The following is a 25,204-nucleotide window of genomic DNA, read 5'->3' as shown; positions in this document are numbered from 1 at the left end:
GTGCATGGTGGGGGCCCAGCGGAGGCTGCCGGTAACCCTCTCCTGGACAGCTGCATGCACACAGCCTCACAGGCTCAACACCCAGTCAAGCTTCCAGGGCCATCTCCTCTCTGCCTGTGCAATACGGTGGTGCAGGGGAGGAGAGGAATCTCTCAGAGGTGCCCTCAGAGGACACCAACGGAGCTAAGTATTCCATGTACAAAGCTGGAAGGATCCCAGCTGCACCCCCCACCACCATCTCTTAGGACTTATGAGAAGCAACCTGTCTCTCCAACTCTTTCTATGGAGGAGAGGCAGGGAGGGAGCCTTCTGGAACTTCAGCGTTGGGGAAGGGAAGCAATCCCCTGTGCCCACTTTGACGGGTGGGGGAGACACCAGATCTCTGCATTCCTAGTTCCCAAGAGGTATGACATATCAACCAAGCAGTACCCTTGAGCCTAGAGATGGGGCTGGGGGCTCAGGCTTCTCAGAATGGGGGAAGGGGTGTGAGTACCAGAGGCATGATGCTTCCCCCCCCCAAGCCGGGGGTCAGCAGGGAGATGCAGTCTCAGGGTGAGGGTGGGAACACCTCAACCCACCCATGGTGAGATCATACGCAGTGGTGAAGCCCCAGGAAGGGGCTACTGAGCTCCCCACCACGGATGAGGGTGCTCACCGCAGGAAGCAGAAGTGACAGCCACAGTAAGTAGCAGGACACAGGCTCACCAGGGGCGGTCCTGTCCAGAAATGTCTGTTCCCTCCCCCCTGTCTCCCACAGTGGCCCTGTGAGGACAGGGAACCCCCAGGGATCCGAGACGGCAAATCCAGGCCCACCCTGCCTCCCCAGTGTCCACCTTGCACCAGGGGCAGGGGCAGAGCCTTGAACTGGACCTGAGCATGGAGGGTCAAAGCCATCTGGCTTTGCAAAAGCAACAGAAAAACCACGGGGCCAGATATCATCAGTGGGACCACTGCCTGGCAGGCCACAGACAAGAGAGGTCAGTCTTGGGGGAAAAAATGACCTTTACCCGTTTAAACAGCAAGTGTTCAGAGATCCCAATCAAAAGGGGGACAAACAGTGATGTGGTGTGGGGACAGGGAAGCAGAGTGACTGCTCCCCTGCAGGCTCCTGTCTCCTGACCTATGCCCTCTGTGGGTATCTACTAATGAGACACCCAGAGCCAGCGTCTCTCACGCTCTCCTGTGCATAGACCTCCAGGAGGAGCTTAAAGGGAGCCTCGGACGAGCAGGTCCGCGGTGGAGCTGGAGATGCTGCATTTCTAATGTGCTTTCCGGAAGTGCTGCTGCTGCTAGTCTGAGAACACGCAGAAGCAAAGGGCTTCTGAGCTCCCATGGCCCTTTCCTGTATTTGTCCCTCGCACACTGCATTATCATGGTTCTTAAAATAGTTCCATCTCATGGAGTCTAAGGGCCTGGGTGGCAGGAACAGTGTAGGATTCACCTGCTGCAGCCCATCCCACAGCACGGGGTGCTGTCATGAGCTATAGTCTCTGTGGATGCTTTACGAACAAACTAACAAACAAATGCACAGAGTACTTCCCGCTAGCTAGAAGTCCTACCAAGATGTACAGAGCATGCAGATGTGTGACAAAACCAAAAGAGGTGCCCAGCCCCACAGCACTGTCCCCGCGACCCCTGCTCCCACCACACGCAGCTAGATCTTCCCAGCCATGAGTCATAGGTCCAGCGCTGGGAGTGGAGACCACCTTCTGCAGAGCTATAAGAGTCTGGAAAAGTCCCACAGACCATAAGGTGAAGAAGGGACACTGTACCATGAAAGGTGATGAGTTCTGAATTCCCAGGATGTGTGGTGTCAACCTGGAGAGGAAGAGAGTCAAGGTCATAAGGCACCCTACCATGGAGTCAGACCCTTCTTGCACTCTGGAGCCCCCCCAAAACTCTGAGCTCCCCAGCAGCCCTCACTGCATAGGCCAAACCAGGCCTTCAACTGGGGCGGGGGGGCAGTGGGCATCATAGGTCTGGGGGACACTCACTGGCCGGACAACTCTGCAAAGGGAAGGCACAAAGCTTCAAGATAACAAATCGTGGCCAACTATGAGTGTCCTTAGCCTCCTTTCTTGTGATTTAGGACCGATTCATGCAAGAGGTTAAGCATCCGAGTGAGTGATGTTCACGGTCACAAGGCTGGGCCAGCCATGAGCTCTGCTGCAGCATAGGATCAAGGAAGGATGTAACGAACAGGAGCTGATGATGGGAGCGGTAATTAATAAGGGGGGTTAGCATTTGGTTCAAGGGCTATTCTAGACTCCCTATTTCGAGTCAGGGGCCGGCACCCAAGTTATCCTAGATAATCACTCCTTCGCAGTTCATTCCCAGACTCCTGCATTTTCTCATCTATAAAACAGAGCTACCTGCGGCCCTGCTTTTAATACCCAGCTTCACCCTTTGCCAGTTGATACATAGAATCAAAGTGACCACTCTGGTACCGGGATCCTCCTGCTTTTGGATGGAGGGTCACAAGCTGTTCAGCGGTTACCAAGAGAAGAACAGGGGGCGTAGATGGGAACCCCTACAATCAACACTTTGGAGCTAGGGAAGAAGGCTGCAGTGCGAAGCTGATACCGTGTGGCTACACCGATAGGATCCTCCACTCCCAACGTGGGCTGACACTGTGGTGTCAAAAAGGGGCTGAAAGCAGAAGGGGCTTATGGTATGATGGATGTGGACAGAGAGCAGTTCTCTTCCAAGTGTCCGTTTTGAGAACTGGTCCAGAAAGGTCCATGGTGTCTGGCCAGACAATGTGAAATCAAAAACTCATCAAAAATGCTCTGAGCTCATCACTGGTTTCTTTTCAGAGACCTCATGACCCCAGGGGCCATGGCTACTGCAAAGGCCATGGTGACGGCAGTAGCATAATTACAATGATCTCCAGGTTTGCCGAGTGCTGCCCCATGGTTGTTCCATTGACACCTGCAACCGTGTTAGTGGAGGGGGGCTTCGGGCACAAACTCACGGGGTCCCTAGAGCAAACAGGCTCTCCTTCTGTATGATAAGGAGGCGGGAGGCAGCCGTCTCTTGGAGGTGTCCCTTCAAGCCATCACCATAACATGACCTGGCTTGCTGTGGTCCTCATGGAGATCTGGGAGCCGGCAGGCCCCTTGGTCATCTTAGTGGGTCCTGTCATCGGCCTTCTAGGCCAGAGTTCCCAGGCCCTGGGCTGCAGACTTGTGTGCCTCAAAGTTTTGACACAGACAGATGTCCAGACAAACATGCAGCCAGACTGCGTCATTTTAAAGCTTCTGACCCAAGCCTCACCACCACACCCAATAAGCATCAATTATGAACCCACTGCAAGAAATCTTTGTAAACCGACATTTGCAAGCTCCCGAGAAGGAAGGCCACACCTGTCTATTTCACCCCTGTGTCTCCAGGGCCCAGCAGAGTACTCAGCTCTGGGCAAGTCCTCAAGAAATACTTGTTGAATGAATGAGAAAGTGATCACACTGTGCGTTGGGACAGGCCCTCTCTCCCTGGCCCTCCCTATGGAAACAGGACCCTCCCGAAACAGGGAAGTCCTCAGCGACAGTGCCACTGCCTAGCTGGGTGACCAGGCACATGCCTGAATCTTGGGAGTCACAGTGTCTATACCTGGTGCCTGATGGCCAGGGGACCTGAGGGACGACCCCAGCTTATTAGGACCATGGACCTGGACAAGTCAGGGAGCTTGTCTGAGTCACAGTTTGCTCACTCGTTACAAAGTGGGCGGGAGCGCTCGCCTCTCTGGGGTTGTGTGCTATGCAGCAACCCAGTTGGGAAGGGACGGCACACACTCAGTTGTAGGTCTTAGCCCACAGCTCCTAATGCAAAGAACACTGATTGGAATTGCTATATTTTCCCATCGATACTTTTAAAGGGTTTGTCTTCCTTCTTACTGGGCGGTTCCATGCAGGAAGCTGATGTGGTTACAATAACAAGACACTGCTTTCCTGATCGCAATACAAGAAACACTCTGACAGCACGTGCACCTTTAGAAGACCCAGTATGTTTCATGGCCACGGTCTGTTTTCTAGAAGCTTCTAGCTAGTTACTTCAGGGTCATGGGAGATATTGAAGAGGACGTTGTTGGACTGCAAGGGCTCAAGACAAAGACCGGTCACCTTCTCTAGGTTGCTTTCTATGCCCCAGGCTGTCCTGTAAGACAGTGACTCCACACTACTTACCGGCGTTTTGCAGTGTGGCCGGACTGGTATGGGGAAGACAGCCTGTGCAAAATGAGAACAACAGAAGTGAGGCCATCAGGACCCCTGACTTCAGCTTAGGCCAGTCCGGGGTCCGTTCCCGCTGAAGGTCTCCCTCCCCAGCCCCACTCAACTTACTCCTTTGATGTTAACCACAGCTCCAGGGGGTCCTGGGGGGCCTGGAGGACCAGGTAAGCCAGGTGGGCCCTGAAGGGAGAAGAAAGGCCTTTTCTGAGTTCTGGTTATTGTGTGCAGAGGTGATGTGGGATATTTCCTCCAGGATTTGGGGACACTACTCGAAAAGAAGAGTCCTCTTAAAGTTAACTTCTCCCACGGGTAGGCCTGACACTTCTAAAGATCACGACTGCCTCCGGGACCCCCAGGGCATCTTTATAGCAGCCCATGGGGGAGGCAGCAGAACAGACAGTCTCCCTGGTTTACAAATGGAGATGGAGGCCCAGAGAGGGGAATTGACCTGCTCAAGGCCACACAGTCGGAACTCAGATTCTAACTCCCAGAGCGGGGCTCAGCCAACACAGAACCCACCACCTCTCCACCAGCACATCCCTGGTATGGAGGGGGGGGCAGGAGGGGTCGGGAGGGTCCTTCACCAGACTCGGTAGTGGTGAGAATGTATGTAAAACTCTTCCTCAATAGCAGAGCTATTTTCAAAGTCAGGTCAGCCTGGCCTTAACACCACACAAAGATTTCTTGAGCGTGGATCGGAAACAGGACTGCTCAGCAGTAGGGGTGAGGTTCTGACCACAGGCATGAGGAGTCTGGCCTGCTCGGAAGCCGCACTCATTATCCTAAGTGAAGGCATGAGAGCTTGCTTTCCCCAGCAGCTGCAGCGGCTTGACGAGCATGAGCCGGTCCCCACAAGCTTTAGTAAACTGCATTCCTGATTTCCACACATTCAAAGGAGAGACAGTGTGGCGCCAACAAAAGGAGACTTAGCAGAGAGTGTGGGACACAGTAGGTGCTCAATAAACATTGACTTCCTTATTGTAGACCCTGGAGCCTGCTGCCGTCCCCAGTGTCTGCCCTCTTGGGAGCCTCCGCCTAAGAAGCTGACCTAGCTTTGATACCAGCTCACGAACACGTCCTGAGCCCCTAGAGATGTGTGAAATCCCAGGACTGGGTATGGAGGGAAGAAAGATTACTACCCCAGGGTCAGAAGACTGGGGTTGGAGACCAGATTTCCCGACCACATCTGGATTGCTTTCTCCCATCTCTGTCTTGGGTTTGAACAAGGAAGCTTCTGTTCCACTAAGGTGTTCTCAGGGAAAGGGATCCTCCCGAGAGTGAGCTGGAGGACGGGGAGGGGTTGAAGGATCTTTGAAAGGCAATGGAGGAAGGAGAAAAACACTCCTAAAGATTCTGTCTGCAAGCCCCACTTGCTGGACCTGGCACACTCTTGGTCCTCCTTTGGGTACTAGACTCAGGGCTCTATCCCACGGCGGGTTGGGGGGAAGGGTTGGGACAGTGGTCACGTCACTCACCGGCATCATGATCCCTCGGTCTCCTTTGGCGCCCTTGAGGCCATTCAGTCCCGGGCGACCCTGAAACCCCACAGGTCATGCCTTAGTTAACCCACTCCCCAGCAGCTAGCCCAGCCCACGAGTCTGCCCCTCATGTCCAGTCAGAGGACCACCGACACCTACAGGTCGTCCGGGAAGGCCAAACTCTCCTTTGTGTCCAGGCGGTCCTTTGGGCCCCTAGAGGCAAAACAATTACCAGATTAGAAAGAACAGAAAGTCAAGAGCCAAGGCGATGGGGCCACTGGCCTGCCTTCATGAGCAGGGGTGAGGATGAATCACGGAGGCGAGGAAGGATGACAAGGGCCAATTATGAAGTAGCCACCTGCCTGTCCCCTTTCTCCCAGCCCCTTTGCTCTATTCTGGGACCACCTGTTCCACCCCTTACCTCCCCTGGAGCTCCTGTAGGCTCTGCCCCGCCCCAGACTCCCAACCCCACCCTCTCAGTTAGAGCTTAGGAAGGAACAAGAGATCAGGAGCTCAGGGCCTTGGCCCCCAGGTAGCGGGGTGCAGGGGTAGCTTAGAAGCTGGATCTTTGCTCTAGGTCTTAGGTCCCAGGACATGTCTCCAACTGGAGTAATGCAATCCTGCCTCATTCCTCATGTCAGCCCAGCCTGAGAACCTGCCCCAGGATTGGGCTTCTGCCTTGCTTCTACCTCTCAGGACCAGAGTCTTGGGCTAGCGCCTTGATTCTCCAGAGGAGTCCTTGACCTGTGGACCCTTATTCATTCCAGCACTGGCTTTCTATGTCTTCATGCTTCTAGAGACACAGCCCTGTTCCAATTTCATGCAGGAACCCTCATGCCTTCTGGCATCTGGGAGACACACGATGCACACGACCTCTTCCCAGAACAGGCTCTACCTCCAGTCTGCCCCTTCTTACTTCTGTAGGTGGGTCTGCCCTGTCTCCCAAGGGAATGCCTACTTTAAGCTAAGCCCCTTCTTTCTGCTGCCATTAACATATACGTTCACGCCCTGGAAACTGGCAAATAAAGCTGAGCAGAAACACTCTCTGAACATAACGGACCCAGCCCACATTACTCCTCACGAAAGAAAAGCAAGAACAGAAGGAATCACAGGGCGCAGGCCACTTGGTGGTATGTTCTAGTGCAGAGCTTCTCAAATGTCAGTGTGCCTGGCATCACCTTGGATCTTGTCAAAATGCAGACCCAGGAGGTCTGGGGTGAGCCCCAAGGCTTTGCATCTCTAACAAGCTCCCAGGGGATGCTGATATGCTGATCCATGAGCCACAAGCAACATGGCTATAGGGTAATTGTACAGGAAGTGTAAGCTGTACAGGTCATGAGGGCCACGGCTGTCCTATAGGGCACCTTTATGCAAATTAGGAGGTGCTTCCTTCCAGTCTGTACTTGGCAAGCTGTGCTCACACCAGACTTCAGTAGGAACCATCAAAGCAGCCATCCCCAGCAGCCTGCTGGCCACCATTGCTAACTACCACTATTTCCCATGGGACCAGATGATAGTAAGTGATTAACCAGTGGTGAACACAATACTCCCCCAGTCTGCCTTAACCCACAGTTTCTCCTCTGCAGGGCAATCCATTCTGCCTGACTTAAAGGACCAAAGGGCTCAGAAGGGCCTTTGAAGGATGCACCTTGGAGGTTATGGCCCATTCATTCACCAAAGACATGTGTCTTTGAGTCCTTTCTCCCCAGGCCTGAGGTCCAGCTTCAACTGAAGAAACCCTAGGGGCAAATCTCCAGGCCAAAATGCTTCTTCAGAAATGCTTACTGGAGGCAGTGGGAAAACCCTGAACACAGAGTCTGACAGGCTTGGTTGAGATCCCCAATGTACCATTTACAAACTGTGTGACAGATGGCAGTCTCCTTACTCTCTTTGACCTCAGTGTCCTGGTCTCTAAAATGGGGATTCTGATAGTCACCTTTCCGAGTGCTGAGGATGAAATGAGATGGCGTGAAGTGTCAGTGTGTCTGAGCCACAGTGGGGGGTCCTACACCTCAATTTTCTTGTTCTTTAGTGGAGGGGGTGGAGACTATGACAAGAGAGGCTTGTAGTTTATTCTGGAGAGAACTGGCAGTTTCCAAAACCATTCAGCAGCCCAACTGGGTTACTGATTCCCAGAGCAAGTAAGGCCCTATCATATCACCTAGTACTAATTCACTACCTTTCCCTTACCGATGGGAAAACAGAAGCCCAGAGAGAAGTGGACTTGCTCCAGACCTCATGACAAAGGAGCCGTGGATCCACAACTAGAATCCAAAAAGCAGAGAGGCTCTCTGGGATTCCTTGGAGGGGCTCCCAGGGCAATGCTGGTGAGCATGGGGTACCTGTGCAGGACCATCCCGGCCTCCCCACCTTCCTGGACACACAGCTCGACCACACTTCTGAGTACACCCTCCCCCCATCCCACCCTAAACATCTGAGCTCTTTCTGGCCAGTAGAATGTGCTAGAGGTGATGTTCATCACTTTCCATCATCTTTTTCCTCTCCCTAGTCCCAGCCTGCCAGCTGGAAGATGCCAGTGTGGTCTCGAAGCCACCAGATGGTGGAGTCACAAGATGGAAGCATCCTGGGTCCCCTAGTCACGGCTTGGAGGAAAGGGGAGAGGCCCGCCGAGGAACCACCACCATGGGCTTGGCGGGAGTGAGGAACACGCCTCTGCTGTGTTAAACCGGGGAGACTTCTACTGCCTTACAATTAGCCTACCTTAATCCACACGCATCGGGCCACATCCCTTCTATGTTCACAACGGGGACAACTCAGTCTAACAGGGCCCATGTACGATAAACCCTTCAGTCCCCAGACCAGACCCAGCCGAGGGGCGTACCAGCTTACCATTGGTCCCGGGGCTCCATGCTCTCCAGGTTCACCCTAAAACAGGGAGACATGAACTTGTCATTCAGAGGGCCACAGTCCATGGCGGGAGCAAACCTGGGATGCTGACACAGACGGCTGCCTTCAGGATTGGGTGACACAATTACCTTTTTCCCCTGCAGCCGTTCCAGAGGAATGTCCCCTGTCAGGATGGCACCTGGCTCTCCCTTCTCGCCCTGCAATTCAGAGAACCTTTGATGACATGGGGCTCTTCTTCACTGCCTGGGCCCCCCCTTTCCTGTCGCCCGGCCCTGCCCCTCCAGCCCCACCGCTCTGACATAAACTGTGTCTGGAGAAAGAACCGCAGCAGCCTCCTCAGGGTTACTGCCTCCGAACACCATAGGACCAGGCGGAGGTCCTGCAAGCCCCCCCACAGGGCTCCCCAGTGTTGACAGATCTGCATTGTCATCCCCTACCCTCCTGGGACCAGCCTGACGAGGTCCTCCCCACCTCTTGCTACACGGCACCCCTCTGAGAACCTCTGACTCCTAATTATTTTGCGGCTTTCTTTCCTAACAATCCCTATTCTTGTTAAAACATCTGTAATTGGAAAAGAGACAGGTGAGAACACCAGGAGCCTCTCTCAACACAGAGGTCTTGTGTCTCCATGTGGAACTTTGTCCCCAATGCCAGGCTCCCGGGCAAACCTGGTCGGGCAAATTTATCTCAGCTGCCGGGAGCTCGGGGGATGGGGAGACCGGTGGCAAATCCCACCCCCAAATCCTGTCCTCGGCAGAGCCGTCTCCTTATCCCAGGAGGCTGGTGGATAGAAGATACTGGTGCACAGAGAAGGCCGGTGGAGGAACCCTCGATACCACCCTGAGGCTTTGGCTCCAAGCTTCAGCGCTGGCCCCTGGGGGGGCTGGGCTTGACCCCACTAAAGTCTCCCTCCCACGGGGCCACAAGCAGCCAGGACAGTGGTGCTGGAGCAAGCAGAGCAGCCCCTTCCCTCTGTCCCCTAAGCGCCCACCTCATGTTCGGCTCTTACCCTCCGCCGGTGAGGGAAGGCAGTCCTGAGCACGGCAGCAGCGAGAAGGACAAGCACAAGAGCGTTAGAGGCTGAGCGAGAGAAAGCCTGTTTGCTGTGAGGCCTGGCAGCTGGCTGGGAGCCCTCCCAGTTTTCAAGATGGCAGGAGATTAGGGGCGGCCATGGCGTGTAGATCCCTCTAGAAACTGTGTAAGGCAAGAGCCACTCTTGCTTGACCAGGCTTCCTCCCAAGCCAGAGCAGCTGCTTGCCAAAGGCCCAAGGCAGTGAAAAGCATCCCAAGACATCGCCCCATGTGGTGCCAAACTTAGACCCCCTTCGTCCAGCACACTGCTCCCCTCCCCCCCAAGACTGTGATTCAACAGACACCAGAGCCTCTGTTGGGGGGCCAGGGCCGGGTGTTGGGGGGAGAAAGAAAGAGAGAAGCTTAATGCTCCTTCCTTTTGGAGACATAACCACCCTCCGTGACTCTCAAGGCAGGCTCCAGGGCTGCTCCTACTGGCTTTGCACAGACCTTCCATGCAGCAGTGGCCATACTTTCTGTCGGCTAATTGCATGTCCGTTCCTCCTATCTTACTTCTGTGTCCCTAGTGCCTACTATGGGAAACTGGCTGGCACACCCCAGGGAACAGATATGCGGTGGATGAGTACACAAATGGATAGATGAATTAATGACCCAGTCCCCAGTCATTGCAATCTGTGTAGGGATGTCATTCTCCACCTTATCTATAAAAACCAACTGGGGTGTTAATTCTAAGAGGCAAAGGTGGAAGGGTATAAAGTTCCACTCATTGTCCTGGGAGCTCCAAGGACATGCTTTGCATGCTTTTTATTCCAAAGCTTTTGGACCAAGACTGCCATCCAAATGCAGAATGCCCAGCTTATAATTTCTAAATGTCAGCATTCATTGTACTCATTAATTATATATTTTTTATTCAATAAATGTCTTGACTGCCATCTGTGTACCAGGACCCATGCTAAGCACAGGAACTATAGAGAAGAAACTGGCATGTGGCCTGCCCTTGGGGAGTACACACTCTAATGGGGGGGTGCCCAACAGGGAGTTAGACAAAGCACAGCACCTGTGACAACAACACTCAAGGGCATGTTGAGTTCTTTTCCCAAACTGAGATGAGAATCCATTTCTCCTCCCATGGCCCACCTATACCTTGGAGGACCATGGAGATTAGAAAAGTTAAGAGCTGGGGAATGATGGCTAATAAATACAGAGTTTCTTCCTGGCATGAAAATGTCCAAGAATTGGGTGCACCTGGGTGGCTCAGTCTGTTAAGCATCTGCTTAGGTCATGATCCCAGGGTCCTGGGTTTGAGCCCCAAACCAGGCTCCCTGTTCAGCGGAGAGCCTGCTTCTCCCTCTCCCTCTGTGTGCTGCTCTATCTACTTGTGCTCTCTATCTCTCAGTCAAATAAATAAATAATATCTTAAAAAGAAAGAAAGAAAACATCCAGGAATTGGATAGTGGTGACAATCCTTTAAGGGGTAGCTTCTGTGGTACGTGAATGATATCTCAGAAAGTTTACAAAAGTTAACAGGGACTTTCAGCCAGTTGGAAATACTTGGCCAATTCTGGAGCATGATATCACTAAACACCCAGCTCCCTCTTACCTGTTCTCCTTTCAGTCCTGGAAATCCAGGCACACCGGTGTCCCCTTTTGGTCCTCGAGGGCCCTGGAAGGAATCATCAGAGGCTATTTTATGGTTTGTTGAGATTAAAATGCTTTAACCAAGTGGAATTATTTTTTTTCAAAAAGTAGAATATGAAGGGTCATTCTGCTGGTGGGAAGAAATCACCATGAGCCATGAAGCCGTGATCTGGCAGGGCCTGGCAGAAAGAAGACAACACTGACCGAAGGCTTCCTCTGACAGCCGCCACTGGAACAGCCTCGTCCTGCTGCCTCTGGTGGCCCTGTGGGTCCTTCCAGGCCATCCCGTAGCTGGCCTCCACCCACCATTCACCTTCCGTGACTCCTACTTCTTCTCTGGCTCCCTACCACTTATGGGGCGAGATCCAGGCAGCCCAGCCTGACACCCAAACCCAGCCCAGCCAGCCTTAGACCTCATCCCCTTCTCCCTGTCACCCCACCAGCGTGAGCCTTTCCCCTTTTCCTCTGCGTCTCCGCCCATGCCTGTCCCCTTGCAGAAAAGCCCGTCCACCCCCTTGAGGAGCCAAGTTCTGCACACCCAGCCAGAGCTGACCTCTTCTCAACCCCAACAGACGCTCAATACCTGTGACGATGACTCACAACCAGATGTCTGCCCCAAAAAGGTTCACACACTTTACTGCCATGAAGCTTTCCACTAGTCCCTGTCCTCTCCACTGGGTTAAAGGGTAAATTATGCGCGAGAGCAGTGGCTTTCAAATATTTGTGATTACTATTTTTTAACGATGAAGCTCTCTGCCGTCCTTCTTCAAACAAGACTTAAATGAAAACCCAATATATAAAATATGTCAAATGGAGGTTCTTTATTGGAGGTCCCCCAGAAACTGCCTTTGTGGCCTCCTCTTAACTCCCTAAAGTAGCCCAGTAGACTCCCTCAGGAACGCAGAACTACTCATCTAGAGGAAAACGTATTCTGGAACATGCCACCAGTTTGAAGCCACCACGCCGGGGCTCAGAGGTGTGGCCTCTTTTCCTAACAAAGAGGTGTCCTCCTCGGCTGCCACTCTCTCCTGTGTCTAAGGGTTACTTCATACATATTTCCAGCATCATTGTCGGATATGCTCCTTTTACAAAATGTAAAAAGTTCAGAAAAATAAAAAAAGAAACAGAAAAAGAAATTGTTTATCATCCCACCATCAAGAATCAATTTATGTCACAGTTTTGATAAATTCCCTTCATTTTCCCAGAGACAGTGTATAGGCCTGCTGGCACTGGGACGTTCCAGAGCTGTAGTGTCTTGGAGAAATCATGTAGATTTCACTCTGGAGCCTTGAGGTTCAGCACAGGTTCCAAGTTCTAGACAGAACTGATCAGTTTCTACACAGAAATGCATATTCACCTTCCACGATGGAAACCCCAATGGGGTTTCCTATGAACTGTTGGACTTCCGGTCTATGATTCCACTTCCCCCATCCCCCATCGCTACTACCTTCTCACTTTAGGAAACTGATCTGCTGGAACTGTATCGACTGTATCTATCTATCTACCAACTGAAATGTTTGACTCATCCACTTGCATTCATAGAAAGCCAACCACGGGGTCTGGTTTCCGCTGGTACTGTGGAAGAGAGAGATAAGACCCAACCTCCACAACCTGTTCACAGTAAAATTGAGAAAAAAAGACAAGGACGCAAATAACTGTTATTCAGGGCAGAAAAGAATCATGGCAGAGCTGAAAATAAAGCCTATGGGACTCAGAGGAGGAAAGGATCCCTCCATGTGGGGGTCAACGAGGACAGGTTACATGAACAAGATGGCACCAGAGCTTGGTCATGCAGAATGAGAGTGGCATTCCAGGGGGAAGGAACAGAATGAACATAGCCCCAGAGCACAGGGAGGGAGGGAAGGAGGAGGGAGGAGGGCCACTGTGGTACTTACTGGAAATCCTGGCAGCCCAGGTATGCCCTCCGGACCCTGTGACATAACAAAAACCAAACGGATGGGTGAGGAGTAGCATTTCCAGCAGGAGGCCAGCAGGAATGTGGGGCCTCAGGGCCCACCCCTCCCAGCACCTCCCAAAGGCCCAAGCATGTTCCTGTGTGGAGGACCCCATGATCCGTTCCTAGACGAGGATGCTGAGGCCCGGGACAGGAAGGAACCGTGCAGAGTCACATGGCTAGTTAGTGACAGAGCCAGAAACTGTCCAGGAGCCCAGAGGCCCCACTCCCTCTCCACCGCCAGGGAGGACCCTGCATTTGAAGTGGCTGACTCGTGCTCTGGGAAATCACTCAGCATCAACCTCAACACGTGTTCTTGAGAATAAGCCCCTCACTTCTGAGGAGTGGGCCTGGAGAGTGCACTGAGGTATTTGCGGGTGGAAGTGGGGGCGTTTGGGTGGCGTTCTTCTCCCTCAGAGAAGAATAAACAGAGTCTAGTTCACTACACATTGGTCAGGGCTCCGTCTCCTGGCCCGGGCATCCACATACCTATTAAAGTCTGTGAGTTTGGCAGAATACATAAAGAGAGAGACAACTGGAAAGCAACACATTTCTCAATGCCCTGTGCGTACAGGGGGGTGGGGAAGCATGAGAGTGCTGGCCGGGACTTGAGTCCCGTCAGGGAGGGAAGGTCCTCTGAAGAGGACAATCTTGGCCCTTCATTAGGACTCAAAAGGACCCCTGAGGACCTGGATTTGCTAAGGCGGGGGCAGGGGGGAACAGGGATTGGCAGGGAAGGTAGATTCTAGAGGTGGGCAGAGGGAGAAGGGGCAGGGGTAGACAAGGCCCAGGGACTTTCAGAACAGAGAGACCAAATATTTCATTTGAGCCTGTACATTGCTTTAGTAATAACCCACCTAATACCCTAAACCTCTAATAGTTTGGGAAATACCAAGAGCCTCTGTGAGACGACTTTGGCTTGATAGCAGGTTTGCTTTAGGGGTTGATCACCAGGGTGTTTTGAATGATTGTCCAGAAATCAAGGGAAGGGAGCCCCAGGGGATGTAGTGCAGAAGAGACAGCAGAAGACCCCACCAACAGAGGTGACCCGGTAGGAGAGACTGGCTCTAGAAGAACCTCCCAGATATTTGCAGAAGCCTTGGGGAGAGCACCGAGGGCCCCTGGACATGGATGGTGGGGGTTCCAGGCCAACCTCAGTGGGGACGGCTGGGGGGTGACCCCCAAAGCCAACTGTGGAGGTATGAGCCTCAGTCTCCATGTGAGCTTCCACAGAGGGCAAAGCAGGTCCATGCCCCAGCCTCTCACGAGCTGCCCCAGAGGCTAGGGAGCCTATCAGAGAACAGGCTCAGGGGCTCAGCTGACCTCTCTCCCCAGCTGTCACCAGCAGATGCTGGGAGGGGTGATGGGAATGTATGGCACAGCCTGCAGGAAGGAGTTTCCTTCCTCTTAGGTCCTGCTGTGCCTTAGACCAACTCTGTGGACTAGCTTCCCTGAGTGTTCCTGGTCTCTAACAGGGGCTAAAAGAACCGAAGCAAGTCACATTCTCTCCTTGTGTACCGCTTTTCCCATGAGCACAAGGTTAGTTTTCTCTAGGCTCTTCCCATTCTGCGAAATGAAATCATGTTAAGAAAAGCAGGCCAAAGCCATCACACGGACGTCACTGGGTTTGTTACTTCTGATTCTCTGATTTCCATAACACATACTTCCGATTCTCTGATTTCCATGACACATACTTCTGGTACATGAGACTGGAAGCTTCCACTGCATTGGACAAAACTCCCAGGACAATCAAATTAATGTGATGGCAACTTCTCAGAAATGCAAAGTTCCTTTTCCCTTCTATCCTGATACACTCTAGCTCCACGCTTCAGGAGCTAAAAGGGTTCCAAACCAATCCAACTTCATTTCCGCAGGGGCCTCTGGGTAGGACCCTCACTCTGGCAGCAGCTGTGGATACGCACCGGAGGCCCAGCCAGCTCAGGGATGTCTGAGAGATTCATGAATCCGTGGGTGAGGTTGGTCAAGGACTGAAAAGAAAGAAAGCAGACAATGAGACAGAGGGTAGCACACACCCCACTGGTGGCAGGCTTTAACGGAGGTCACCCCAGGATGACAGAACACAGGTAGACACCGTAACATCCGAAACTGACTGCCAACACACCCATCCCTTCCCCCACGTCTTATACAACAGCACTGAACTGCCCTAGCACTTTCTTCTTTCAGTTAACCTTAAACTTGCACAATACGTACATGCCTGCTTTCTTTTAAAATTTTAAACATGTGTCTATATTTGGAGATATATATATATATATATATCTCCACAGTAAGCTTGCAGTGTTGGCGGTGTGTGTGTGTGTGTGTGTGTGTGTGTGTGTGTGTGTGTCCACGGGCCTGTTTTACATAAATGGCATCAGGCTATCTGTACGGTTTTTCTACTTGCTTTCTCTAACTATGCAGCATGGCCATCTTTCCACGTGGAACTGGCCGTATGGGGCATTTTTAGTTTTAAGGTATTACTAAAAGCTGTCTTAAAGGGCTATACAATTCACACTGTTGCTAGAGCATATGAGATTAACTATTTCACCACGCCCTTACCCATGCTGGATATTTTTAATACCCCTCTCTCCCCCTTTTTAAACTCTAGTCATCCTTTTTTCCAGTTATTTGGGATTTTTGTTTTTCTGTCATCTACTGGTATGATGTCATGTGTCTCCAAAGGGCCACAGTTCCTCACCAGTGTGAGGCCCTAACATGAAGGGGACCTTGCTCTGGTCCCAACCACATCCCAGCCTTCTCTACAAATTTCCATCTCTCTCCACCCCACCCCATCCACAGCCATCAGCTCCCTGGGCCTTGGACACACTCACGTTTTCTACTCTGAACGGTGGGCCTGCCACCTGAATTCTGGAGGTCCTGTCCTTCACACTTAGCTAGTAAGATCCTTCCCAGCTCTCAAGTCTCTGCTCAAAGACACTTCCTCCAGAAAGTCTTCCTGAATTTCTCATAACCCAAAACATCTTCTGCACTTGTTCCCTCACTTATGTTCCTCTCTGTTACAGCTCTGTTACAGCCGTTCTCTTGACTGCAAATGCTGCCAACCAGAGGAGTGTTCTGGAAGCCCCATGTGAGAGAACGGTGGTACTGGGGTAAGAACAGACACACGGGGTATGCTGGCGGCCGGGAACTCCAATGCCAGAAGCCAGCTATGTACCCTCTGTGTAACCACCAGCGCTGAAGGCCCCAAAAGCTGTGGACAACCTTATCTCCCCTTCAGCAAAGGCACAAAATACATAGTCATTCTCCAACCTGGATGACACTCACACTGGACAAGACTTCGATGCGACCTGGTGGCCCCCTGGGTCCAGGGGGTCCCACAATGCTGGCTCCATCCATGCCTCTGTCACCCTGGATACAGCAGTGATAGTGGAAAAAAAAGTCACTGTACACGGATAACGCTCCCAGAACCTGGCTGGGAACCCCCACCCCCATCTCAGATCTGTGACCTCACCTTGGGTCCTTGGTCTCCTTTTTCTCCTTTGGGACCCTGGTGAAACAAACAGACATTCTCTGGTTTTCTTCTCTTCACTTTGCTTCCTCCCCATCTATCCTCCTGTCTTGCCATCTCTCCCTAAGCATCCACATCAATTTTTTCCCCAGATAATGATGATGGGCAAATTCCCCTTCCGGAGTCAGGAAGAAGAAACACCCATAGGAGCTCTCTGCCAGCACGGAGCGAGTGTCCTCTTGACCCTGAATCTCAGAGCCTTCTGCATCTGGAGGAGAGGGAAGGGTCTTATTTAATCCTGGAGGGGGCTATGCTGCCTGCCCCTGTGAGGCTTCTCTCCTGGACTGGTATCCTCAGCTCTGGGTCCCATCCGACAAAGATAATGAGATAAAGATCTCATTATCTTTGTCGGATGGGACAAAGATGGGGAGGGGTGGTCCTCTTGAGAGCAGGAATCATTGCAGAGGATGGATAATACCTCCCTGGGGCTCGGTGCAGCTGGAAGGAGCCCCTATCAGGAGCGCAGGGTTCTGAGATGAGGAAAGTGTGAGTACTGAAGGGGGCAGCAGGTAGGAGGCAAGGAAGCCGAGATGCTCGATGGTAAGGGACAAAGAGAAGACTTTCAAGTTTTCCCCTATGATGTTTTATATAAAACGTCTGTGCCGCTCCTCAAAGAAATGAGCTATAAAGAGCACTTGGTGACCCCATTGCACGGCTGGCAGCCAAAGGCACAGAGAGGGTGAATTACTGAAAACAGCAGAGCCCGGATGGCAGCCCCCCCAGATGAAGGCTTCCGAACTCAACCTACACTGGGAGCCACTGGTCCGGAGAGTCCAGGTTCGTGTAACAGCCTGATGCTTCCAGACCCTTCAGGATCCTGGGAAAGAAAGAGAATGAGAATTTCTTACCCAGTTCCTGAGCACCTACTGGTGCCAGGTGGGGAGCTGGGCCCTGGGGCTGGGCTCAGTGGAGGGTCACCACTGTCTCTATCATTGGACTAACATCTGTTAGCTAGTTTGCTCCACAGTCCCTAGTGCACGTTGTACTTTAGCCACAAAAAGAGGGCAAAGTACCTCAAGTCCAAGTCCCGCTGTACATCCAGGACCTGGGGGCCCTGGTGGTCCAGGAGGCCCTGGGGGTCCCATGACCCCAGGAGAGCCAACTTGTCCATTTTTCCCTGGAGGTCCCGGTAAGCCTCTGTTGCCAGGGTCACCCTGTAAGGAAGACGACAGGTTTATTGTGCAGCCCTGGGTTCACCAGTGAAAGGAGCAACAGACATGCCTGAGTCCGAAAATCATTCTTTGTACTTAATGAGGTTGATGGGTTCTCTGACAGGCACTGCTTCGAGGTACAAAAACCTCCGTCTTGCTAACTGGCATTTCATGTGGAGACACGCTGATGCACTCTGTGCATCTGGCCCTTTGGGTGGAGGGCGTGGGAGGAAAGCAGACATGGTATCCATTCTGCTTTCCCCAAGCACTTCCTGAGATCCGTTTCTCTCTGCTCCCAGACACGCAGACCCTCAGCGCTCCAGCCCAATTGAGCAAACCCAGAGAAAGGCCATGAATGAGAAGAAAGTATTTTCTTTTTCTTTTACCTTTTCACCGACTGAGCCGTTAGGCCCCCTTGCGCCCTGGGGAAAAAAACAAAACAAAACAAAACAAACAAGACACACACACACACACACACACAAAACAAAAAACAAGAAAAAGGGCCAATTAATATACATCTCATTTGGTATAATCAGAGGAAAAAATGCAGAATTAATGACTTTTTTTAAGATTTTATTTATTTATTTGACAGACAGAGATCACAAGTAGGCAGAGGCAGGCAGAGAAAGGGGGAGAAGCAGGCTCCCTGCTGAGCAGAGAGCCCGATGTGGGTCTCAATCCCAGGACCCTGAGACCATGACCTGAGCCGAAGGCAGAGGCTTTAACCCACTGAGCCACCCAGGCGCCCCAGAATTAATGACTCTTAAGTAACAGGATATTAAAAGGGGCTGACGTCTCCGAGCCGAGGGCATATTACAGTTGTCAGTTTGCTAGGCAAGTTACACTGAAAGCTGGAGAAGTCCGTTTTTCAACTGCTAGCTCATTACCTACCTCAAGAGTGAAAAGGAGAGGTTAAAGATGAAACAAGGAGAGACTGGAGAGGAAAAATTCCCTTGGAGAATTATCTGTATACTGGCTGGTCCCTTTTCCCACCTTCCCACAATGCAAGTAGAGGGATATGTCTCCTACCTAAAGCCAAGAAAGGGGTTCAAGAACTTGATATGTATTTCCTAGACTTTTGGAGATTTGTGGAATGATGATGGACTTTCTTCTGGATATATCTAAAGACCAAAAACTGGCTGGGGTGGCCCCGGAATGGGATTGGGGGGGAGGGTATCACTCTAAAGTGGGTTGCATGTCCATTCCCAATGGGAACCACAGTACAGGTTGAGAGAGGGGGGTTAGATGTGGATTCCATAGATGAGAACCCACGATGAGCTCTGAGTAGAGGGGAGGACCAATGGGGGGCTGGTGGCCAGGAGTGGTCAACCACAAGAGACATGGCCCTACATTAGGGGACCGTGGACAGGGCCCCCCAGTGGGAGAACCTCTCAGGATTCACAAAGGAAGGAGCCAGGAAAAGGTCCTGACACTTGATTATCACAATCCTGCCTTTTGTGGCTCCGCCATTCTCCCCAATCCCTCTCTCCCTGGGCTGGATGGCCCTTCATATCAAATCCATAGAAAGGACAGAACAGAGAGTTCCAAAATAATATGCTCAGAAGTCAGATGGCAAATGACACCGAAACTGAAAATAGCGAGGAACACTAAGGCAAAAACACAGGAAGCTGCAGCCAGAGACTTCAATGGTGGAGAGAAAGCACAGGGGAAAAAGGATCCTGCAGAGCAGTGGCAGCGGAAGCCAGGAGCTGGGTGTGGCTCTGATGGGCAGATAGGTTCAAATTCTGGAGCAGGAAGGCTGGCAAGTGGTGCCCATTCCCCCTCACCTCCTGGTCTCACGCCTACATGAACAATGAACGTTGTTTACTAGAGTCAGGACATAGGGCCGAGCCTCGAGTGGCTAAGGGAACCCAGGGAGGTCCAGGGGTACCCCAAAACTCATAAGACCAGCTGCAGAGGGGCCCTGCCTGATGGTACACACCACTGTCCCCATCCTCTCCCCCAAACCTGCAAGTCTCTGAAGTAGATGCTGCCCAGCTCTCCAACAGAGGCAGAAAACAGACCGAAGAGAAGTTCCAATTTCGAAAGCAAACAGACAAGCAAGAAACACCACACATCCGGGGGGTGGGGGGGGAAGGCAACACAACACTGTGTAAGGGAGGCAGCAGTGCCGACAGAATGCACGCCCGGGGAAGGAGCAGGAGGAACAGAAGCCAATCGGGACTCTAAGTGTATACAATCTGTATTCTCAGGGAGAAAAGGGAGGGCTTTCTAGCCACAAGACGTGGGCAAGCTATCATGGCATAAGCACAGATCACTTCGAGATCTTAGAAATAAAAATACATAACCATTGAAAAGAAGTGCTCTATAGGAACTGAATCACAAGAGAGGCACCGGAGGAGAGAATTACAGAATCTGGCTGTAGAGTCCCCCTGCCTTCCAGTGGGGACATTAGTGGGTGGCGGGATGGGAAGGGGTTCCGGGAGAAGGAAGCGGTGGTGGCCAGGCTCAGAGGCTTCTCTGCCTACCAACCTGACCGCTGAGAAACTACATGGGACTTTTCACCATGGGCAGAAACAGAAAAGAATTGTATTCCAGTTCCTCCTCCTAATCTAGAGCCTGCGGTTTCTGTGCCAGCTTTTCTCGGGTGTGACCAGCCATTCCATCCTCTGCGGCCTGTCGCCATCTGTCCTTGAAGGAAGTGCCGACCTTCTGCACCTTTCCAGTCACAAGTCACATCGCAGTCAATCAGGGATATTGTGAGAAGTTAAACGAGCCTCCTCTCTCGACTCCTGGACTCTATCCTCCGAAAACCTTATTGTGTTCCCAGCTGAGCATGTTAAAGAAAATTATGTTTGGAAAGTGAAAAACGGTCTTTTTCACATTACCTTCCCAGCTCTTCAAACTGAGAGTACATCTTGTAGCAGTTTCAAAGGAAGTTCTGGAAGGTATTTTGGACCTTGATTAACTGGTCTCAGAAACAGATGATTTTATCCAGCTTATACATGCAAAAAGGTAGTATTTGGACTCATTCCACTGGCTCACAGATTCGGTGGCCACCATTTTGGAATCTGAGCGGATTGGCTTGGGGCATGGAAGAGCTCATCTTGGAATTTACATGAACACATACAGTGGAAACTGGGAACCCCAATGACAAGAGTCAGCAAAGACTCTCTGCTCTCCAAATGACAGGGTAGAGCTGTACTTCACTGCTCAGTGGGGACTGGAGGATCCTGGAATTCCAACCAGCCCAGCTGCGGGGTTGGCTGTGGCAGTGAGGTATGGAGAGGCCAGCTCCACAACGGAAATACTGCCAAAGACCGAGGTGCAGGAGTGCTACAAAACCACACTGCAGAATTCACTAGAAATTTCCGCTCATTATGGTAACTGAATTTGCTAAGGACTTTGACTTCAGTGTACAAGAACATCAAAGAACCTAATAAATACATTGTTTTTTTTTTCCTGTTGTGTATCTGAGATGTTACAACTTACTGCCTCATACATGTCTCTCAGCTGAGCTCTTGGTGTTTGTTACACTGATAACTTCAACTTGTTACAATTAGAACTGACCACGGTTGATTCAGTTTGATGGGGGCCTATGATCCTGATTTTGTACCAAACACGTCTGATGGTTAAAGAAGATATGAAACAGGAAATCGGGCCAGTACTGAAATGTTCAAGTGACCTAAGCTGTTACCAGCCCCAAACCCATTACTGGACCTTTATTAAGCGTGGTTCACCGTGTAGGTTCTCAAGAGCACCCTGCTCTGCCGTGTGTAAGATTTAGAGAACTGCTCAAATCCCAGGTGGGGTTCAGTAGAGAAAGGGCAGCTGATAATGATTTACTTGCATTTCCCCTCATCTCATGGGCAAAACAGAATCTCCTATACGAGGCCCAGTGATGACATATGGGCAGCTCAGTGGGATCACTCGAAGCCCATTAGTGGGAGCTCAACGCCCCTCCACAGCTCTGGGCACTGAAGAAAACTTCAAAACACAAATTCCTTCTGGCCTGGCTGTCCCAGCACATTTTGACATCGAAAAACACAGTGAATGACTCAGATTGTAAAAGGAGGACAAGAGTGGGGATTGCAAATGCTATACGTGTGCTGAAGATCTGGGTGGCACAGTGTGCCAGGTACAAAGCAGGAAGGAATGTTCCAGAGATCCATCTCTAGCATGTTGCAGAAGCGTCCTTTCCAGAAGCATTCTGTAGCTGGGAAAGCAGGCAACTCTTGTCCTGTTCCTTCATGGGCTAAAGATCTCAGAGGAGCTGCTCCTCTTAATTCGGGGAAAATAAACTGAAAACGCCTGTCATCGAACTCAACATAAAGTAATCTATCTAAATTCTTAATGACCATCCGCATTTTGATGACAATCCCAATTTGAAAATAATGAATATATAGGATAATATTCTCTTGCCAGCCAAATAATTCCTTGGGGGGAAATTCTTTATTCTTTGGGGGAAAACTGCCCTTTGGACAACTGCCCAGACTGGTCTCCACACACGGTGAGAGAGAAGAGAGGCTGTTTTCTGGGCGGCGTGAGGAATGATCCCCTTACATGCGGCCATGTACCGCCTGGCAGGAAATGAGGCCCTTGTCACGGGAGGTATGCAAGCTGAGGAACAGATTCCATGGAGGGGAGTCAAGGATCAAGTGATGTGTCACTGGATCCTACATTGTGTGGCGACACGGAGGCCGCTCATGTTCTCAGGCACCTTCTGTTATTTCACATCCCTACCACGCTCCTCGGGTTACTTTTGTCCTTTAAGAGATTTTTTTTTTAGGTAAATGTCATCTGCGAAGTTTCTTCCAAGCTTTCTAGATCTAAATTTCCAAGTCCTTCTAGAGTCTGCTTTCACTTGACCAGAAAGTGTCTTCTGCACGTGGTGCGACAAATTCGGACTCATGCAAATTTGGGGGAGAAAACGGTAATTTATGTCCAACAGTGATCCTGGGCGAGCCGGCCGCCTCGGGCAGTTGCAGACGGTGCCCGCCCGTGTCTGCGTGTGGGTGTGGCTATGGGTATTTTTAAATACGAGACCGAGCATGGGAGGGGTGTGTGCGGGTGGGTAGGGGAGAGCTGGAAAGAAGGACAGGGAGGAAAAGTGTAGGTCTGTGATGTTTCCTGCAAAATCTAATTTCTTATGAAATAGTTGGTACATGTAAAAATGAGTCCTATAAAGCCTGACAACTAGTGTCTTTCTTCTTTTTCTGAGAAATGAGCTTTCCATGGAAATCAAGTTACTGTTTCAATTAAAATAAACACACCTGAGAGCTGATGGAAACTGGAAACTCATTTCAGCAAAGATGGCGGTGTCTGGGGAGTTAGCATTTTCCACAGCTTCATACAGTGGGGTCCACAGAAGGCCTTGCTCCCCATCCCAGTTGGGAGGGATCCTCCCTCCTCTGATCCCCAGGGAAGCTTACGACTGCATCACTGCAAGGAGGTTTACTTTTTTTTTTCTTATTTTTAGTGTTCCATCATTCATTATTTGCATATATACCTCATTTTGATTGCTCTCCTTTGCAGGATATGGCTTATCTCCTCAAAGAGGCTGGGGACCAATGGAAGGGCAGGACCTCCACCCCTGCGGCATCATGTGGGGTTTGCAGACTGAGGACAATACAGGCTCACAGAGAATGAAGAGACTGAAGGGAATGGCCAGTTTGCTGGTCAGATGCTCACAGAGGCCTGAGTCAGATTCTAAGGACACATAGACAGCGCTAGAGCTGTTTGTTACAGATAAGCTAACACGGGCTCGGAGAGGTCCCGGCAGAATCAATGCTGTGCTAATGGGAAGTGTAGGAGGGACATCTGCTTTCTGCTCTTCGGGAGTTTGAAAGGGCTTCTCAGAGGATGTATCTGAACCGGCCCTTAGAGAAAGAGGAAAGGGAAAATCACCTGAGATGGAGAGAAAGCATGTGCAAAGGGCAGGGGGCCATCCAGGAAGGGCAGGCCCAGAGCACCACAGTAGGGCTGCTGGCTGACCCAGAATCCATGTGCGGGAGCGGCAGGGGACGGAGCTGGGAAGGCAGGTCTGGGCACTGTCAGCGTTTGGTCCTTCAGGCAGCAACAAGGCTTGATACCTTCTCAGCAGAGACCAGAGGGAGCCTGCTGCAGGAGGATGGACAGGTGGGGCAGGTGGGTGGAAGCTGGATAGCGGGTGGGAAGAATGGGACACTGGCAAGAAGCCTGAAGCTGCCGTGCGGACGAGGAGAGATGAACCTCAGACCAGGGTGGAGAGAGGCAAGGCAGGTGGATGACAGATGGGCCAGTGTCCGAAATGGGTGGGGCAGGGCAGGAAAGGGAGATGAAGGAGGGCTTAGAGAAGATTCTGCGTTTGCGTCCTTGGGACTGGGTAGAAGGCAGCATCATTTACTGAAGCTGGAGATGCTAAGCTCAGGTTTGGGCATCAAGAGCCCTGGGATGGAGACATCCAGCAGAGAGAGGATTCGGAGGGGATTAGAAAGGGTTATTCACCTAAGAGGCAAGGACAGGCCTAGAGGTAAGTGAGAGGCGGTGTGGCCTGGTGGACCCCGTGCGTTGGGCCCCTCCCACCCTGTCCTTACCTTCTCTCCCTTCATCCCAGGAAGGCCGGAGGCTCCATCAGCTCCAGGCTGTCCCTCAGGGCCCTGGGAACAACAATGACAATCAATCTACAACATCTCTGATAAGAATCAAGAATGAACCCTTCCTAGAGAAGGAGGCCATAGCTGGGAGGACTGAGCTGGTGAGGTCAGTGGGTCCAGGAGCCTTGTGTCAGTCTAGGGCAGAATGCAGGCCTCTGGTCCCAACATGGTCACTGCTGACCATGCCCCGAGGACAAGTGTCCTTCACTCTCTGGATGGCATCTTCTTCTCTGGAGGGAGCTGGGGGCAGGGTCAGACCAGATGGCCTCTAGTGGCCTTGTGCTCCAGGCCCAGCACTCTGATGTCCTAGGATTCCAAGATTCCACCTGAGTTTGCCTCTCCTATAATGACTAAGCTAAAGCAGCAAAGGAGGGGGTAGGATGGTGAATTTCTTGGCTTCTGCCTCTTATGAGTCTTAGCAATGACTCAGCTGAGGCCTTTTTTGCTTACAAACATTAACAAGTTGCTCACTCTCTGTTATGAGCCTTCATGTTGGGGTCTGGGGGCTCTACATGCCTCCCTGGCTAGAGGAAGCCTCATGGCCACTGAGAGGGGGAGAAGACCCCAGCGGCTCACCGGGGGTCCAGGTTCACCAGCAGCTCCATCCTCTCCAGGCGATCCAGGGGGTCCCATGAAAACATCAGTTCCTGGTTTTCCTGGAATCCCAGGTGAGCCAGGTGGGCCTGGGGGGCCTGGGGGGCCTGGGGGACCCTAAAAAAACAGAAAGTCTGTTAA

The 25,204-nt window shown here is 51.6% G+C and overlaps 1 protein-coding gene across 2 annotated transcripts in view; it reads right to left on the bottom strand.

Moving 5' to 3' along the window:
- Nucleotides 1–25,204, bottom strand: part of LOC111145762 (collagen type XV alpha 1 chain) — a 102,296-nt gene that overhangs the window by 16,160 nt on the left and 60,932 nt on the right. For both annotated transcript variants that reach the window (XM_022500948.1, XM_022500949.1), the window contains 17 exons: nt 25,046–25,180; nt 24,410–24,472; nt 18,260–18,295; nt 17,736–17,876; nt 17,471–17,539; nt 16,666–16,701; nt 16,479–16,562; nt 15,119–15,184; nt 13,138–13,173; nt 11,205–11,267; nt 8,701–8,769; nt 8,555–8,590; nt 5,864–5,917; nt 5,702–5,761; nt 4,338–4,406; nt 4,182–4,223; nt 1,773–1,818 (listed from right to left, as the gene is read on the bottom strand). In XM_022500948.1, the coding sequence (XP_022356656.1) occupies nt 1,773–1,818; nt 4,182–4,223; nt 4,338–4,406; nt 5,702–5,761; nt 5,864–5,917; nt 8,555–8,590; nt 8,701–8,769; nt 11,205–11,267; nt 13,138–13,173; nt 15,119–15,184; nt 16,479–16,562; nt 16,666–16,701; nt 17,471–17,539; nt 17,736–17,876; nt 18,260–18,295; nt 24,410–24,472; nt 25,046–25,180 (1,105 nt within the window). The remainder of the gene's footprint in view (nt 1–1,772; nt 1,819–4,181; nt 4,224–4,337; nt 4,407–5,701; nt 5,762–5,863; nt 5,918–8,554; nt 8,591–8,700; nt 8,770–11,204; nt 11,268–13,137; nt 13,174–15,118; nt 15,185–16,478; nt 16,563–16,665; nt 16,702–17,470; nt 17,540–17,735; nt 17,877–18,259; nt 18,296–24,409; nt 24,473–25,045; nt 25,181–25,204) is intronic.

Source organism: Enhydra lutris, unplaced genomic scaffold, assembly GCF_002288905.1.
Source record: "Enhydra lutris kenyoni isolate GAN:26980312 unplaced genomic scaffold, ASM228890v2 scaffoldscaffold13, whole genome shotgun sequence".
Classification (NCBI taxonomy): Eukaryota; Metazoa; Chordata; class Mammalia; order Carnivora; family Mustelidae; genus Enhydra; species Enhydra lutris.
This window is presented reverse-complemented; position numbering and strand designations above follow the sequence as displayed.